General features: G+C 39.0%; 2 protein-coding genes across 2 annotated transcripts in view; one reads left to right on the forward strand and one right to left on the reverse strand.

The window, feature by feature from the left end:
• iqch (IQ motif containing H) overlaps window positions 1–9,786 on the reverse strand; it is a gene marked incomplete at its 5' end in the record, with an annotated part of 34,973 nt that extends 25,187 nt beyond the window's left edge. Inside the window, 13 exon segments of the mRNA XM_044036069.1 lie at window positions 836–1,024; window positions 1,146–1,412; window positions 2,605–2,774; window positions 2,860–2,943; window positions 3,840–3,906; window positions 5,113–5,658; window positions 5,741–5,925; window positions 6,316–6,418; window positions 8,094–8,213; window positions 8,932–9,007; window positions 9,156–9,253; window positions 9,333–9,455; window positions 9,718–9,786. Coding sequence (XP_043892004.1) covers window positions 836–1,024; window positions 1,146–1,412; window positions 2,605–2,774; window positions 2,860–2,943; window positions 3,840–3,906; window positions 5,113–5,658; window positions 5,741–5,925; window positions 6,316–6,418; window positions 8,094–8,213; window positions 8,932–9,007; window positions 9,156–9,253; window positions 9,333–9,455; window positions 9,718–9,786 — 2,097 coding nt within the window.
• A 456-nt stretch (window positions 9,787–10,242) lies between these two features.
• Window positions 10,243–13,212, forward strand: aagab (alpha and gamma adaptin binding protein). The gene is made up of 10 exons (XM_044036128.1): window positions 10,243–10,439; window positions 10,680–10,870; window positions 10,953–11,049; window positions 11,146–11,235; window positions 11,483–11,566; window positions 11,663–11,742; window positions 11,871–11,964; window positions 12,113–12,217; window positions 12,303–12,352; window positions 12,723–13,212. The coding sequence occupies exons 1-10, from the start codon at window positions 10,346–10,348 to the stop codon at window positions 12,798–12,800; spliced, it is 963 nt and encodes a 320-aa protein (XP_043892063.1). The 5' UTR covers window positions 10,243–10,345; the 3' UTR covers window positions 12,801–13,212.
• Window positions 13,213–13,430: the final 218 nt, after the last annotated feature.

The following is a 13,430-nucleotide window of genomic DNA, read 5'->3' on the forward strand; positions in this document are numbered from 1 at the left end:
AGATTCTCCTACATGCTTGTAAAGGTAGGTTGAGGTGAGAGATGTTCAGCTGCAACATGCAACTTCACCAATATATTGTACTAAATCTTACACAGTGTTGAGGTAATCAGTGTCATTTGTATTTTAACTTACTTCCATGAGGCATTTTTTTCGTGACATTAATCTGCAAAATCGCTTCAGAAAAACATAAAGAAGAAATGCTCTATTGACCAGAATGTCTGTATTGTGATTTGTCACCAGGTGATTTAAGGTGATTCCACCATCAGAGGATTTTGTTGTGATATGGGTTATACCAGGAATAATGGCAGCAGGTATAAACTGATTGATTTACTGTTCTTTGTGGACAACGCTCAAAATACTGGACAACAGGGACTAGAATCATGACTGCTACTTTAACACTTCCTAAACTATGCATTTCCTGACCCCACAGTGACCTTTGCCTTTGTTTATTTCGTGACTGGAGTGAATCTAACCCTTGTAGAGCTGTGACTGTAATGGTGTCTGTTAAGTATCTTGCTGTTACCATGTTAACTTAAAGTGGCCATTTCCTGATTGGTATGAGGGTAATAATAACAGCAATGAACATTATCTGTATTGCACTTTTTTAAAACCAGTGCTTTGGAGGGCGCCATAAAAAAGAAATAATACTAAAAAAAACCCATCAATTTAGGGAGAAGTAATAAGGGGAATAAAAATAAAATAAAATCACAAAAACAAAATTTATGCAAATTCAATAAAACACTGTATAAATGTAAGTGTACAAGATGTGCTTTAAGAAGTGATCAGATTGTTTACTACTGTGGGGGAATGACACCGTCCTGAGTAACATCTTTACCTGAATCCATTTTGCATTCCATAGCTCAGGACCACAGCGATGGTATTCGTGCAGGGCCCACTTATAGCAGCTGAGATGGCATACGTCACAATATGCTGTACCACGGCCACTGTGCTTGGAGTCGATCTTGAAGAGCCATCGCTGCACATCTAAGTTTTGGGTCATAAGCTCAACCAGCAGCATTTGAAACTAAATCAAAAGAAAGACCTGTTAATCAAAAAATGAAGTTGTAAATCTAGTATCAGTTACTGATCTGGGTCCTTAGCCAGTGATGGAACCTGTGTATGCATCCCTGTTTCTGATGTCTGACCTGGTTTAATGTGTAGATGCCTCCCTGACCAGGGGGTACATCAACATCTGCCACAGTAAAGATCCTCCGCCCTCCAGACTTGTAGAGCTGTGCAACAGCTGGTTCTGGCCCCAAGATTGGCACACCCAGCTCATCAGCCACTGCTAAGTCGTCCACATGGGCAACACCACCCACAATATAAGCTTGCTTCCCCTGGATCAGATTCCTTATGCGCTTTAGGGTGCGTGGACTGTACTTTAGGAGCGTAGACAGGCACATGTTACGGTCCTGAAAGAGAAGTGGAGAGAGAAAGATTATAGCTGGAGCGGAGAGTTCTCACCGTCTCTTTCAAGGGTTGTTTCTTGACCTGATTTATCACTGTGTACACACAACAGATCTATTATTGTAATAGCCAGCAGGGTTTTGACCTCTCATGTATTCCAGCAGGTTGAATTGATAAAAGCTGCCTGTGGGAGGCCTCCCCTATCCTTCACATCTTTAATGTGCGCTAGCAATGAGCTCCTTGGGAATACAACTAATTACTTCACATCTGTATTTATTTGATCCACATGGAATTATCCCTTCTGTCACTGGCAGAATGTGCTGCCAGCCGTGGGTAGTAGTGATTCATCTCAGCAACACGTCTGGCACAGTTTAACAACAAAACAGCAGGAAAATCAATAGAAAGAAAGGAGGAGGACCATGTCATGTTGCACATTAGTGCAAATGGATGTAAAAGGATGAACAGAATAGATGGATGTAAAAGGAGAATATAGCAACAACCAGATTTTAGTGCTTTGATTTTGAGGTTATCAAACCACTCCAAACTTGTGAAGATGGAGTTACACGGAATGGCAATTGATTAAATCAAATAATATGTGATTTAATTATTTACCGATTACCAGTTAGAAGACACTACATTCATTTGTATATGTAAATGATATATATTAATATGGCTCTAGTGTGTTTACTCTGAAATAACATAGATGATTAAAAAGCAGTAAAAGAAAATGATGAAACTGAGTGTCTCAGTGCACTGTGTAAAAACAATCACATCGAGCGCCCTCTAGAGGATTTTTTCACAAGCTGCAGATAAATGTGGCATCTTTACAGCAGTTTTTCCCAAACCTTTTACACAGGGACTTACTTTTTAAACACGACATATCATTGTGACCAATGCTCATTTGTGTATGAACATTATGTTCCGGGCTATTTCTATTGCCTTTTCTGTAAAAACAAATATTATTTTAAGATTGATTTGTTGAAATGAATAAATGAATGAAACAACTTCATTTGATGCATGTTTTTTTTAAATATACATACATATATTAAGTAAAAGGCTGGACAAAAGATTCTGCAAATTTATTTCGGGTCACACAGAAGATGTGTGGCTCCGCAGTATATCAACATTTGTTGATTTCTCTGCAGAAAAAACATGCAGTGTCAAGTTTATGTCATATGTCAATATGAGTGACCTTACCGGAAAATAATCTATGGCCTCAGGTGTGAGGACGACAAAGGGCCTGACACAGGGAGAGGTCTCAGTTGCTCTGTTATCAGCCTTGTCACGCTGCAAGAGGCTGCTGTAATACTGCAAGATGTCCTCCCCCAGATGTTGGCGACATATGTAGATCACCTCCACATTTTTATCTGAAAGTTGACATCCAATAATGATTACATGTTTACAGTGAGGCGTACTGTGGAAGGTGGTGAAGAAGCTCTGAGATACTCGTACCTCTAATATCACACAGCCTGTTCATTTGGACGTTGTGGTGGATGTCAAGCCCCCTCATGTTCAGTCGCTGACTCTGAGTGTATCCTGTCAGAACAAGGTCACAAAAATAACTCATACTGGATTGATTCATCTTCTCTGAATTGAATCTGCAGACACTACACAAGTATCCTCAAATGTGCAAGTTCCTATGATTGTGCAGCTAAGTCTAATCACACAGTAATGCAATCTGATGATTAATTTAGCTTAATAACTAGCAGGTGCAGAGTCTGCTGTGTGCTGGGAGTCCTGTTGCACCAGGTCCAGCCACCACTGAGCTACATCCAGTCATACCTCCAGGATTTTACTCTATGTCTGTCTGGATTTCTGCCTGAGAGAGAATCCTCAACTGAATCTAGGTAATTAAATGATTGGATTCATGCTAATTAACAACAATGGGGTTCAACTTTCTAATTATCCTTGCTCACACAGCACTCTGTGTAGCCACCCCAAGTGCAAATAAAGCATTCCATCTGCTAGTAATTAGGCTTAATAATTTTAGACAATCGCTCAATGATTTACAATGCACATGCCTGATTACGGTCTAAATGTGAAAGCCATGGTGAAATTAGAAAGTGAATGTTGTCTGTGTCAAGTGCAAAAACATTATGGCTTCTTCCTCTTCTTCTCTTTTTGTGTGATTTTTCTTTTTCTTTTTGCAACACTATAATATAGGACCTTTGTGTCTTTTGCAAATATTCAACAAAATGGCTTTTCATTTGTGTAATCTGCAAATTAAATGGCATTTGAGACTAAATTGTTCAGTTCCCTGGCATGGGGACTGTCATCATCCTGTGAGTGCTTTCCTGCAGAGAGTCATTTGAATGAGACTGAGTGCCTCCACCAGGGCCACAGAGCGGAGCAGTAGAGTGGTGAGACATGGGATGACTGCAGCCAGATCTGCGTGTGTGTGTGTGTGTGTGTGTGCAGGCGGAGAAAGCTACCTAATGAAGGGATGTGGATAATGATTCTCTTGGAGGACTGGATGTGTTTCCAGTTGGCTGCCAGATCCTGGGGATGGAGAAAAAGGCGATCAGAGAGGGACTGCCTCAAAGTGTACACACACACACACACACACACACACACACACACACACAAATCATCACACATCGCTGCATAGCTAAAACACATCAAACCAATCTCTCTGGGCTAACAGAAGGAAACCAAGCATAAAATACCACCTTAATTAAATTAAGCGATTACTTTAGAAACATCTTCCCACAATTAATCCAATAAGGAAGGTACATGATGCCACTGCCAGGGGAAGATTATCAGGCTTAATTAACAGGGTATGAATGCTTGTTGAGTGAGAACATATATTTCCTGCATGTATACACACACAGGGACATGTTATTACTAAATTTACTTGTAGGCATTAATTAATATTGTGTCAGTGCTCCAAAAGATGTTCAGCCCAGATGACAGCGGACCTACAGTGAAGAAATTACACCGGGTTCATCATCTAGGGGAGAAAAAGTGCTGTTCTTCTTTCTAGAAGAGCTGTATGGGAAACAATTTTAATTTGCTCTAATAGTTTTCATTTTGAAACCTAATATGATCATAACAATATTAAAAATTCAAAGTAGCTTTAATATTTATATTATGTCATTATATATTTAGCTGCTGTTATTATATTTTAATAGTTCATCAGGAACTTTTTTGCCCTTGATCTTGAGCCTTTATAATCACAATTCCTGCATTTGTCTTCTTTTGTTATCAATGTGGCTGCATTTGTCTCTCTCTATTGTTCTGCTCATCAGTCTCACTTCTATTCTGTCTGCTTTACTTAATTTGCTTTGCGGTTTCTTTTTTTCCTCTTTATAAACTCAGTGTTTTATTTTATTTTACTGTCTCCCTGTTCATGTCAAACATGTTTTAGCTCACGTGACAATGATTACTGACATGCATGAATTCTAACATGACATTACAGCCCTTCTGTTCTTATTTTTAAAGTTTCTGTCACAAGGTTGTTGACAACTTTGCTCAAAACACAAAAATAACTTTTTTACTTTAAACAAATATAAAAGTCTTGTTTGTAAATCTTAAATCAAACAAGCACAAAATGTATCCTTATAAGTTTATCTTTGGAACAATTTAATGGAATCATGTACAGCAACATTTAGGATTGGTCTTGCCTAACCCAATTTGTGTAAGTATTTAATTTTTGACTCTGAAATTGACAGGGAAAAATTGGCATTTATATATAAGCAACATCACCTGGGCCCTGCTGCGGTAATTCTCCAGCTGTCTACAACGCCGAGCCTGCAGGGCCTTCCTGACATGGAGCATCTGAGTGTGCATCAGCCATGAGATGGCAATGGTCCCTGCCGCCCACCTGCGTCGACAGTGGTGCAGGTAGGCTGTCCGGGCTGTATAGCCCCTCCAGCAGGATTGGATGTGAATGGCAGCTGCCTCGGTGCCACCTTCTCCCTTGTAGCGCTGACCTGGGATTAAGACTCGACCCAGTACTTCCTCCCAGTTTTCAAGAACAGAGAGGAGGTTGATCACTGGCCGAGCATTTCTCCAATGACAGTCCCAGCCTTGAGCAAACTCCACCAGCCGCTCCCCACTCACTTTGGCTCGAGGCACTGCAAAGTCTCAGAGCAGCTTTTCTAATGCCTGAAGAGCGTACACCACGCTACCCCAGCACAAGCTGAAGCTCTGCTTGAAGTGACAGAAATCAGCTGCCACTGGGTTGATCCTTCCATTTGTGATGGTAAATGGGTATTTACTGATGTTTACAGGAACCGGCACAGGTGTGATCTACAAAACAGTGAAACTAGTGAGAAGCAACTGAGATTTTGAATAGAAATGTATATAAATGTAACTATTGTTCATACAGTACCTGAGAATATTCACGTATCACAGTGCTGACTTGCATCACACTAACATTGGCCATGCTCTTTAAAGTTGCGGTGGGAGGCGGTGTCTTGGGGGTCAAGAATAATGCGCATGTGCTACCTGTTTTTTGGCTCATGGAGATCGGTACTATTTCACATTTCAGCTGCTTATCATGTCCAGACTTCAAACCTGTCGGACATAAAGTAACAAACTGTACTCAGTGATAAATCAGTGGCCACCAACCATCACTGTCCAGACTATTTAAAGTGTCAGCAGGGAGCACAAGGCAAAAGACAATCAAACCATTGAGAAAAAGGCTTGAGCTAAACAGAGAGAGCATGATTCCTTTTCTCTGGTGTGAAAAGAAGCAGCTTTATCCTGAACTGACATTTCATGAAAAATTGTATCTGCCGAAAATCAGACTTTAATAAAATATATAAAATAATTATGTTAGTTAAACTAACCCACAGCCTAACTAAATAATTCAATTTAATAATGTAGATTCAAATTAGCCAGTTTGCCACTGAACAGAGAGTCTGTAGGAGATACGAGAGTAGTGATGACATAATGTCTGTTTACCTGTCCTTTTGTCCTCCTCAGTTATATTCACGTTGTGATGGCTCCTTGGCCCTGAGGCTTTCATTTTCTTAGCAGGGCCAGTGATTGTTCTGTGGTGTTTTGCCTGAAACAAACATTATAAAGCTTATTATAATGTGACTACATCCACTGCACATAAAATCTAAAGCTCAAATGCTACCACACTTGTCCATCCATAAAAAGTCGTTGGACACAGTAGAAGATTGGCCCTAGTTTCATAAGTTAAATGTCTTAAACTGTCTAAGAATGGGAGCTGGAGCACATTAAAATGTAATGTGTTGTTACTTTTAAACTGAGAGTGACTATCAATCAGAATAAAGCTGATGTGGCAACACAAGATGAAATCTTTCCAGTGGAATAAGAATAATGAGACACATGATAACAAGAATATATTTTCTGTCTTTATTATAACTGTAATCCACTTCCTGTAACAATTATTTACATCAAGCCAAGATTAAAGATTGATGTTAAAACAATAAACACAGTACTATATCATCATTTCTAAATTGAAGATGGGTTTAGCACCCACATTTAAGAGTAACTGAAAGATGCATTTTAGAAAACCCTCAACCTTTTGTTCAGGTTTCATTCAGTGTGCCATTCATAAAACACAAAGTTTTTGCTTCCAGATTTGTCACCTAATGTCCCCTCCTCCATTGTCTTCAGACCACTGAGCTCTTTGACAGACCAAAGGTAGTAGCCATGTGCTGGGAGAATCTCCCCTCAAAGGCACACATCTGTTACAGATGGGGTTGGGAAAAGGTGGCACCTTTTGTAAAATTGCTAAAATGCAAAAGCTCATTCCCTGGCATGTGTGTGGATTGGAGAATAGCTGGTCTGAGATGCAGGTGGAGGCAGCAGGCAGAGAGCCAGTGGTTAGCAGTTGGGGAGGCTACGGCTGTCTTATTGGCATGCTGGACCAGGTACCTACTTCTGTCCTGAGACAGCTGTAAACCAGTAGCCCATAGCACAGCAATCAGGCGCTTGTTTCTTTAGAAGAATGCTGATGTGCTGCAATCTGCTGCTTTCCGCTTTCTGCAGCCAGTTCTTCTACCTCTCCTATATCAGAGTGACAATTTTGGCCTCTATTTCTCATGTGGGGTAAAGATTCCCAAAAACATAATGGAAAGGAAAGACTGTGAAATATATCTAAAACTAGTGCCGACCTTTGCAAAGATTCATTTGTTTTGTGTTGTCTGTCATCGCTAATGCCAGTGACCTTTATGTCACTGTTCCTCTGAACATGAGACTTGAAGAATCTTTTACTGAACCTGTGCCATCATTTCTCACTCCAACAAAACATCTCTAATGTGGGGATTACAGGAGGAAGTATCAAGCATGATAGCAAATCTGTACCCCAACCTCTTGCAATACATCCTAATCAAATCTTTCCTGAGGTAGAGGCTGTATGTTAGAATCAATATCTACAAAATGCACCAAAAATAGCTGGAGGAAAACATTATTATGTTTCTAGTTTAAGACTTCATGCACTGACTGATGTCTTCAGCAATAAGAGTGAAATGTGATGAGAAAATCTGCTTCATAACTAAGAAATATCACAGATATAGCTTGTTCCATCAGTAACTGTTTACTTCTGGTAAGCATTTAGTAAGCAAAAGCGTGGTAGGTGTGGTAATATGTATCATGGCAGAGATTATATTACAGGTGGCCAAATGTAAGTAATTTTAATACATTTTATTTAATCTCAAATGCCAATTTACAGCTAAAAATTAACCTACATTCATTGTGAAATTACTTACTGCATTTGTGCCCTTTTTGTGGACATCAGGGAGCAATATCTCACATTTCTGGTACATTATAGCTCTGTGCTTTGGGTGAGCAGGACTGCACAGCAAGCGCATGGATAATGTCGGCTTGGGCTGGATAGGACAGAGAAAAAAGGTTACAACGCTTAATTATCTTAGAAATGAAATATCAGAAATCACAATATTACAGATATAGTGTACATAAATATATATATATATATATATATACATACATATATATATATGTATATATATACACTCAGATGAATGTTTATTGAGTATGTCTTCTGAAATTAATTTCTGCCTAAAACTAAAATCCTGACCTCCACAAATGTTGCAATAAAACCTCTTGGAGAAGTGCTGGTTCAACTGTATGATCATTATGCAGGAGGCAGTTTGTGGTGGTGTTGGATTGTCTTACAGTAAACAGAGAGCCATTTGTTACTTAGCCTACCTTCATTGATATTAATATATATGTAATTAATCACACAATATAATTCAACAGTACAAAAACCTTCCGCCTCCAAAATGACCAGAAATGTCATTTGCCAGATTTGTCCAAAAACACCACAAAGATAGGATTCATAGCACAGCTGCATTAGTTTTAGCGACATGTACACCCTAAACTGACAAGTGGCTATTGTCTACTAAGCATAGGGGTGCTACAGATTTATTTTTTTCTATTTATAAATAAAAAGTATTTGAGTTGTGCTCTGTCACACATTGCCTAAAACTAAAGAACAGTTGAGCTAATTTACCTTTTGTTGATAGTGCACTTTGTATATTTATATATATTGTTAAATAGACTATACATTTGTGAATGGTTATCTACCTTTTTCCTCGGTACAGTGTGTCGCAGATCTTCTCCTTGTAGATGCAGGACTGGGAGACAGTCCTGAACAGGTTTCCTGTGGACAGTTTTTTTTTCAAGGTCACAAAATTTGATCACCAGACTATACACATTTCTCAACCTATTTTCTTTTTTAATCTGCCAGTGATATAGTTCAGGACAGAGAAATTTACTAAAAAATAAAATAGAATAAAAAAGACACATACCATTTGGGAATCTGCTCAGACATTTTCTGTGTGCCTTCAATACTTGGAAGAACCAGCACCTGTGCAGTTAATGCTTTGAAATAATCCTCTGTGCAACTCTGTCCAACTGCGTTAGACAACTTGTCTTTCCTTTTTTGATGTTATCAGTGTGTACTGTTGTGCATTAAACATTCTCACCCTGATATTTCTCTCTGCCTTGGTGATGACATTGTCCAGGGTTTGAATGTCCAGTGTTGTTGCTCTGGCACTGACAGTGATTTTCTGAAAGCTATATCTGAGTTCTCTCAAATCATCCTGAACCTGTGATTTAAATGTGATGTGGAGAATCATGACTTCAACCTCAACTAATCTAGTTCTCTTACATAGTGGCTGATGTAGCTAAACTCATGTCTTCTGTTAGAGGAATGTTTACAATATATGTGACATTTAACTACTTTGGTCATAATGCAATAAACAGTAAATTGATCCAATTAAACATTTAGCTTCAGTCGAACAAATTAAGAGCAAACCTATAGTATTTAAGTATTTGCTAAGGAAGTTAAAAACTCTTACATTATCTTACCTGAACTAAAATTGCTCCTAAATTATTTTCACTTTTAAGCATTTTGGCAATTTTTTCGGCATACAGATTTTAACAAAAATAATTTAGCATGTGCAACGATGGCATTATTACGATTTGTATCCAATATCTACCAACTGTTAGCTACACGTAGTCATGACAACAAAAGTCCAGCTACCGGTTAAATTTTTGCCCCGAGTTCGGACTGTCAGGCAGGCAGACAGACACCCTCTGCTCCCTCCTGCAAATTATTCAGTGTGACTGGGTAAGGAAAATGGACTCACGTTTTTCTTATTCATTTGATATCCTAAACAACGCTCTTGTGTCTATTTTCTGCAGCGTTTAAAGGAGCTACGACTTCGCCTGAAGGACAAGCCTCGGGGAAAAGGCTGCGTTCACTCTAAACGCTCTAGAATTGTGTTGAAATAATCGGATAAAATAAATACACATATGTAGAAAAACGTTTTTAAAACAACAGACCCTGGATTGAGACACAGCTAAAAAAAAAAACAATCTGCGAAATTTTGCACCGGAAGTGACCGTCCCAGGCAGAGTTGAAAGGTCGACAAGTTGGTTATTGTCGCGCTAAGCTAGCTTGTTACTAGGATTTTTTTCTTACATATTATTTAAAATGTCCGATACAGAAGAAACTACAGAGATGACTATTCCCTGTGTGCTCGTCACCAGCTGTGACAGTGGTTTTAAAGAAGAGGATCTAATTAAACGTAAGTAAGCAAAGATTAAGTGGCACGATTCGGCTAAATGCTAACACTTAATCGCAAAGACTGTCACTGGTGTAGGTGACGGGTAACAGGTCTGTGTAAAGCTGTCAGTCCAGCCGGTGAAGTGTACGTAGTTGTTTTGAAAACAGTCAGACTAAGGCTCTAAATCAAGCTACTTGGGCAGACTTAGCTACGGAGCCTAACGTCACATCTTTATTGATAACAAATGTGTCTTTGCCTCAGAGATCCTCAGTACGAAGACTTTGCCGGAGCCGACCAAGCAAGAAGATACGGTGGTCTGGTATCCCTGGGAAATCAATAATAAATACTATACAGCGGATGTCAGGCTCTGTGTCGTACCGAGCACTTTCCAAATGTCGTCAGAGATTGCACAGTCCACTCAGGCTTTCATCGCTTATTTTGACAGTTCAGTGGTACGTGACTCAAGTCTTATGTATGAGAGTTGTCAACTGGTGCATGTAAATGATGTTTATCATGTTTACTTGGTGTTTACAGAAGGATGGTTTGGAAAAGCTTCACCCTTGGATATCAGTGGTGGAAGATCTTGCTCCAGAGGTTCTCATCCTGGTGTGTGACCAAGTCAGTGAAAATGGTGCGTTCTCCAGCACTGCAGGGTGACACATGGCTTATAGAAAGCACAGAACTATATTGTATCATATCAACTTTGGAAATGTTGTTCATATTCTAGGGGTCGGCAGACATGAAGCACAGCAGTGGTGTTTGGCTCACACCTTTGAGCTGGTGGAGCTCAATCCACAGGAGCTGCCAGATGAAGACGGTGCGTTTTATAGGGAAGACTAAATTACAGCAACACTGACTGCTTATATTTACATTTCAGATCCGATTTTGGTTTATTCAATTAAAAAAATTGTAAACCTGGTGAGATAGTGGTGATTTCAACATTTCAACACAAATATTTCTTTAGAAAGGGAGATAGAGTGCCCTTGGTGGAGGTTTGTAGTTCTGTAGTTAATATAATAGTACTTAATACTTTTGCACTTATTTGTCTTCATGTCTTTAATCAGATGACTTTCCAGAATCCACTGGAGTGAAGAGAATTGTTCAGGCTCTGAATGCAAACGTGTGGTCCAGTGTGGAGATGAAGGATGGTGAGATAAAATCACAATACCGTTGTCAATTGCATTGTAAGATGATTTCATTGTCTTTTTGTAAGTCACATGGATGTTTGTATCTATGTTACACAGGACACAATCAGGGTTTTGGTCTGATGAGTAGTTTGGTGGCATCCAGGCACAACAATCCACGCAGCTGCCAAGAACCAGAAGTACAGAGCTTTTCTGTTGTTTGTTCACTTGGAGCATCATATAGCTTAGATTCTAAATTCCAATTTTCATTCTAAATGTATCAGTTTTCATGGAGGCAGGCTAAGCCCCAACTCCTTTTCTGTGCTAGTCTTCCAGCTCGCCAGTAGAGGGCACACTCGTTAATGAGGGCAATCAAACAGAAACTAGTACAAACACATGCACACGAGAAGACACAGCAGTCGGTAAGTGAACAGCTTGTTTTTGACAAGTAATTTCTTACTTCTCATAGCACATTTCATTCTTGTTTTGTTGTTGCTAATGAACACTATATTCCTTGGAGATACTGTGTAAAGCAGTACATGTTAATATGTAATTGTTTTGTTTTCTCAGATGCAATGACAGACTTAGACATTCAGGAACTCGCTAATCTGACAGCTGGAGATGCAGATGTGGATAACTTTGAACGCCTCTTTACTAAGTTAAAAGAGATGAAAGGTTAAAGGAAAAGAAATACAAAAAGTTTTTTGCACCAGCATGAGTTTTGATTTTTAAAACTTACACAGTCTCTTTTGACCTGCAGAAAAAGCTTCTTCATTACCACATGAGCAGAGAAAAGTTCATGCAGAGAAGGTAAGCCACTACACTCTCTCCAATATTACGCATTTCATTTGAATGTTTGCACCTCTGAATTAGGACACCTTGCGTAACATTGTTGAAAGGGATATTGATCTTAGTGGGGGCCATTGTAGATAAAATAAATATTAGTGTTGTCAGAGAATGTTTCCTTAAAATAGTCTGTCTATGCTGATAATAACATTTTATCACATTAATTAGTATCATTAGTTATATTAACTATGTGTAATAAAGATGTCCTAAGAACATTGTTGGTGATAAAATTAGCACTTCAGTCAGAATCCTTCAGCTTTTGCTCATTCAACTGTGTTGATGATTATGATCATGCTTAATCACATTATTTATATTTACTAAATGTCATTTGTAGGTCGCTAAAGCATTTTGGATGGCCATCGGTGGAGATGTAGATGAGATAGATGGGTTGTCATCGGGTGAAGAAAGCTAAAACCCGTTCTGATCCTCGTCCTCTCCTGGGACTCCCACCCACAAGATCCAGATAACTTTCCCCTGACTCTTGCACTTGGACAGTGCAAATGCTTGCAGATGGGACTGTAGACATAGACATAATAACATTAATTGTTAAAATTCATGCAATACTTGTGTATGGTGAGACGCAGATGAAAATCCTTGGGTCAGGAAAGAATGCAAGTGGGCCAGACCATAGTTGGGTGCTATCATTTTTGCTTTACTCCCTGAAATGAATCTCGACACATGTTGGTGTTGCAGGAGGAAATCATAAAATTAAACTGATTTATGTTTTTATCCTTTAGGTACAGTTGTCACATATATTTTTAAGTGATGTGTGCCTTATCTATAATGTCAATTCTGTTGAATTAACATAAAAACTTGTGATTTTATTTGTCCTGCTTTAGTGTGAATATTACTAAAAACAGGTAAAGTCATTCATATAAAAATATACAGATCAGTGCCACGTGTGCTGCCGTACTTCTGTTATGATGCTGCTTGGGGGAAAAAAAGTCACATTCAAATATTTTTGAACCACCTTTTGCTAGATTCTGGCACACATTCATCTTAGCATTGTTTTGATACACTTTTGCATTGTCACAACATGTAT

This window comes from Solea senegalensis, linkage group LG10 (assembly GCF_019176455.1).
Source record: "Solea senegalensis isolate Sse05_10M linkage group LG10, IFAPA_SoseM_1, whole genome shotgun sequence".
In the NCBI taxonomy this organism is placed as follows: Eukaryota; Metazoa; Chordata; class Actinopteri; order Pleuronectiformes; family Soleidae; genus Solea; species Solea senegalensis.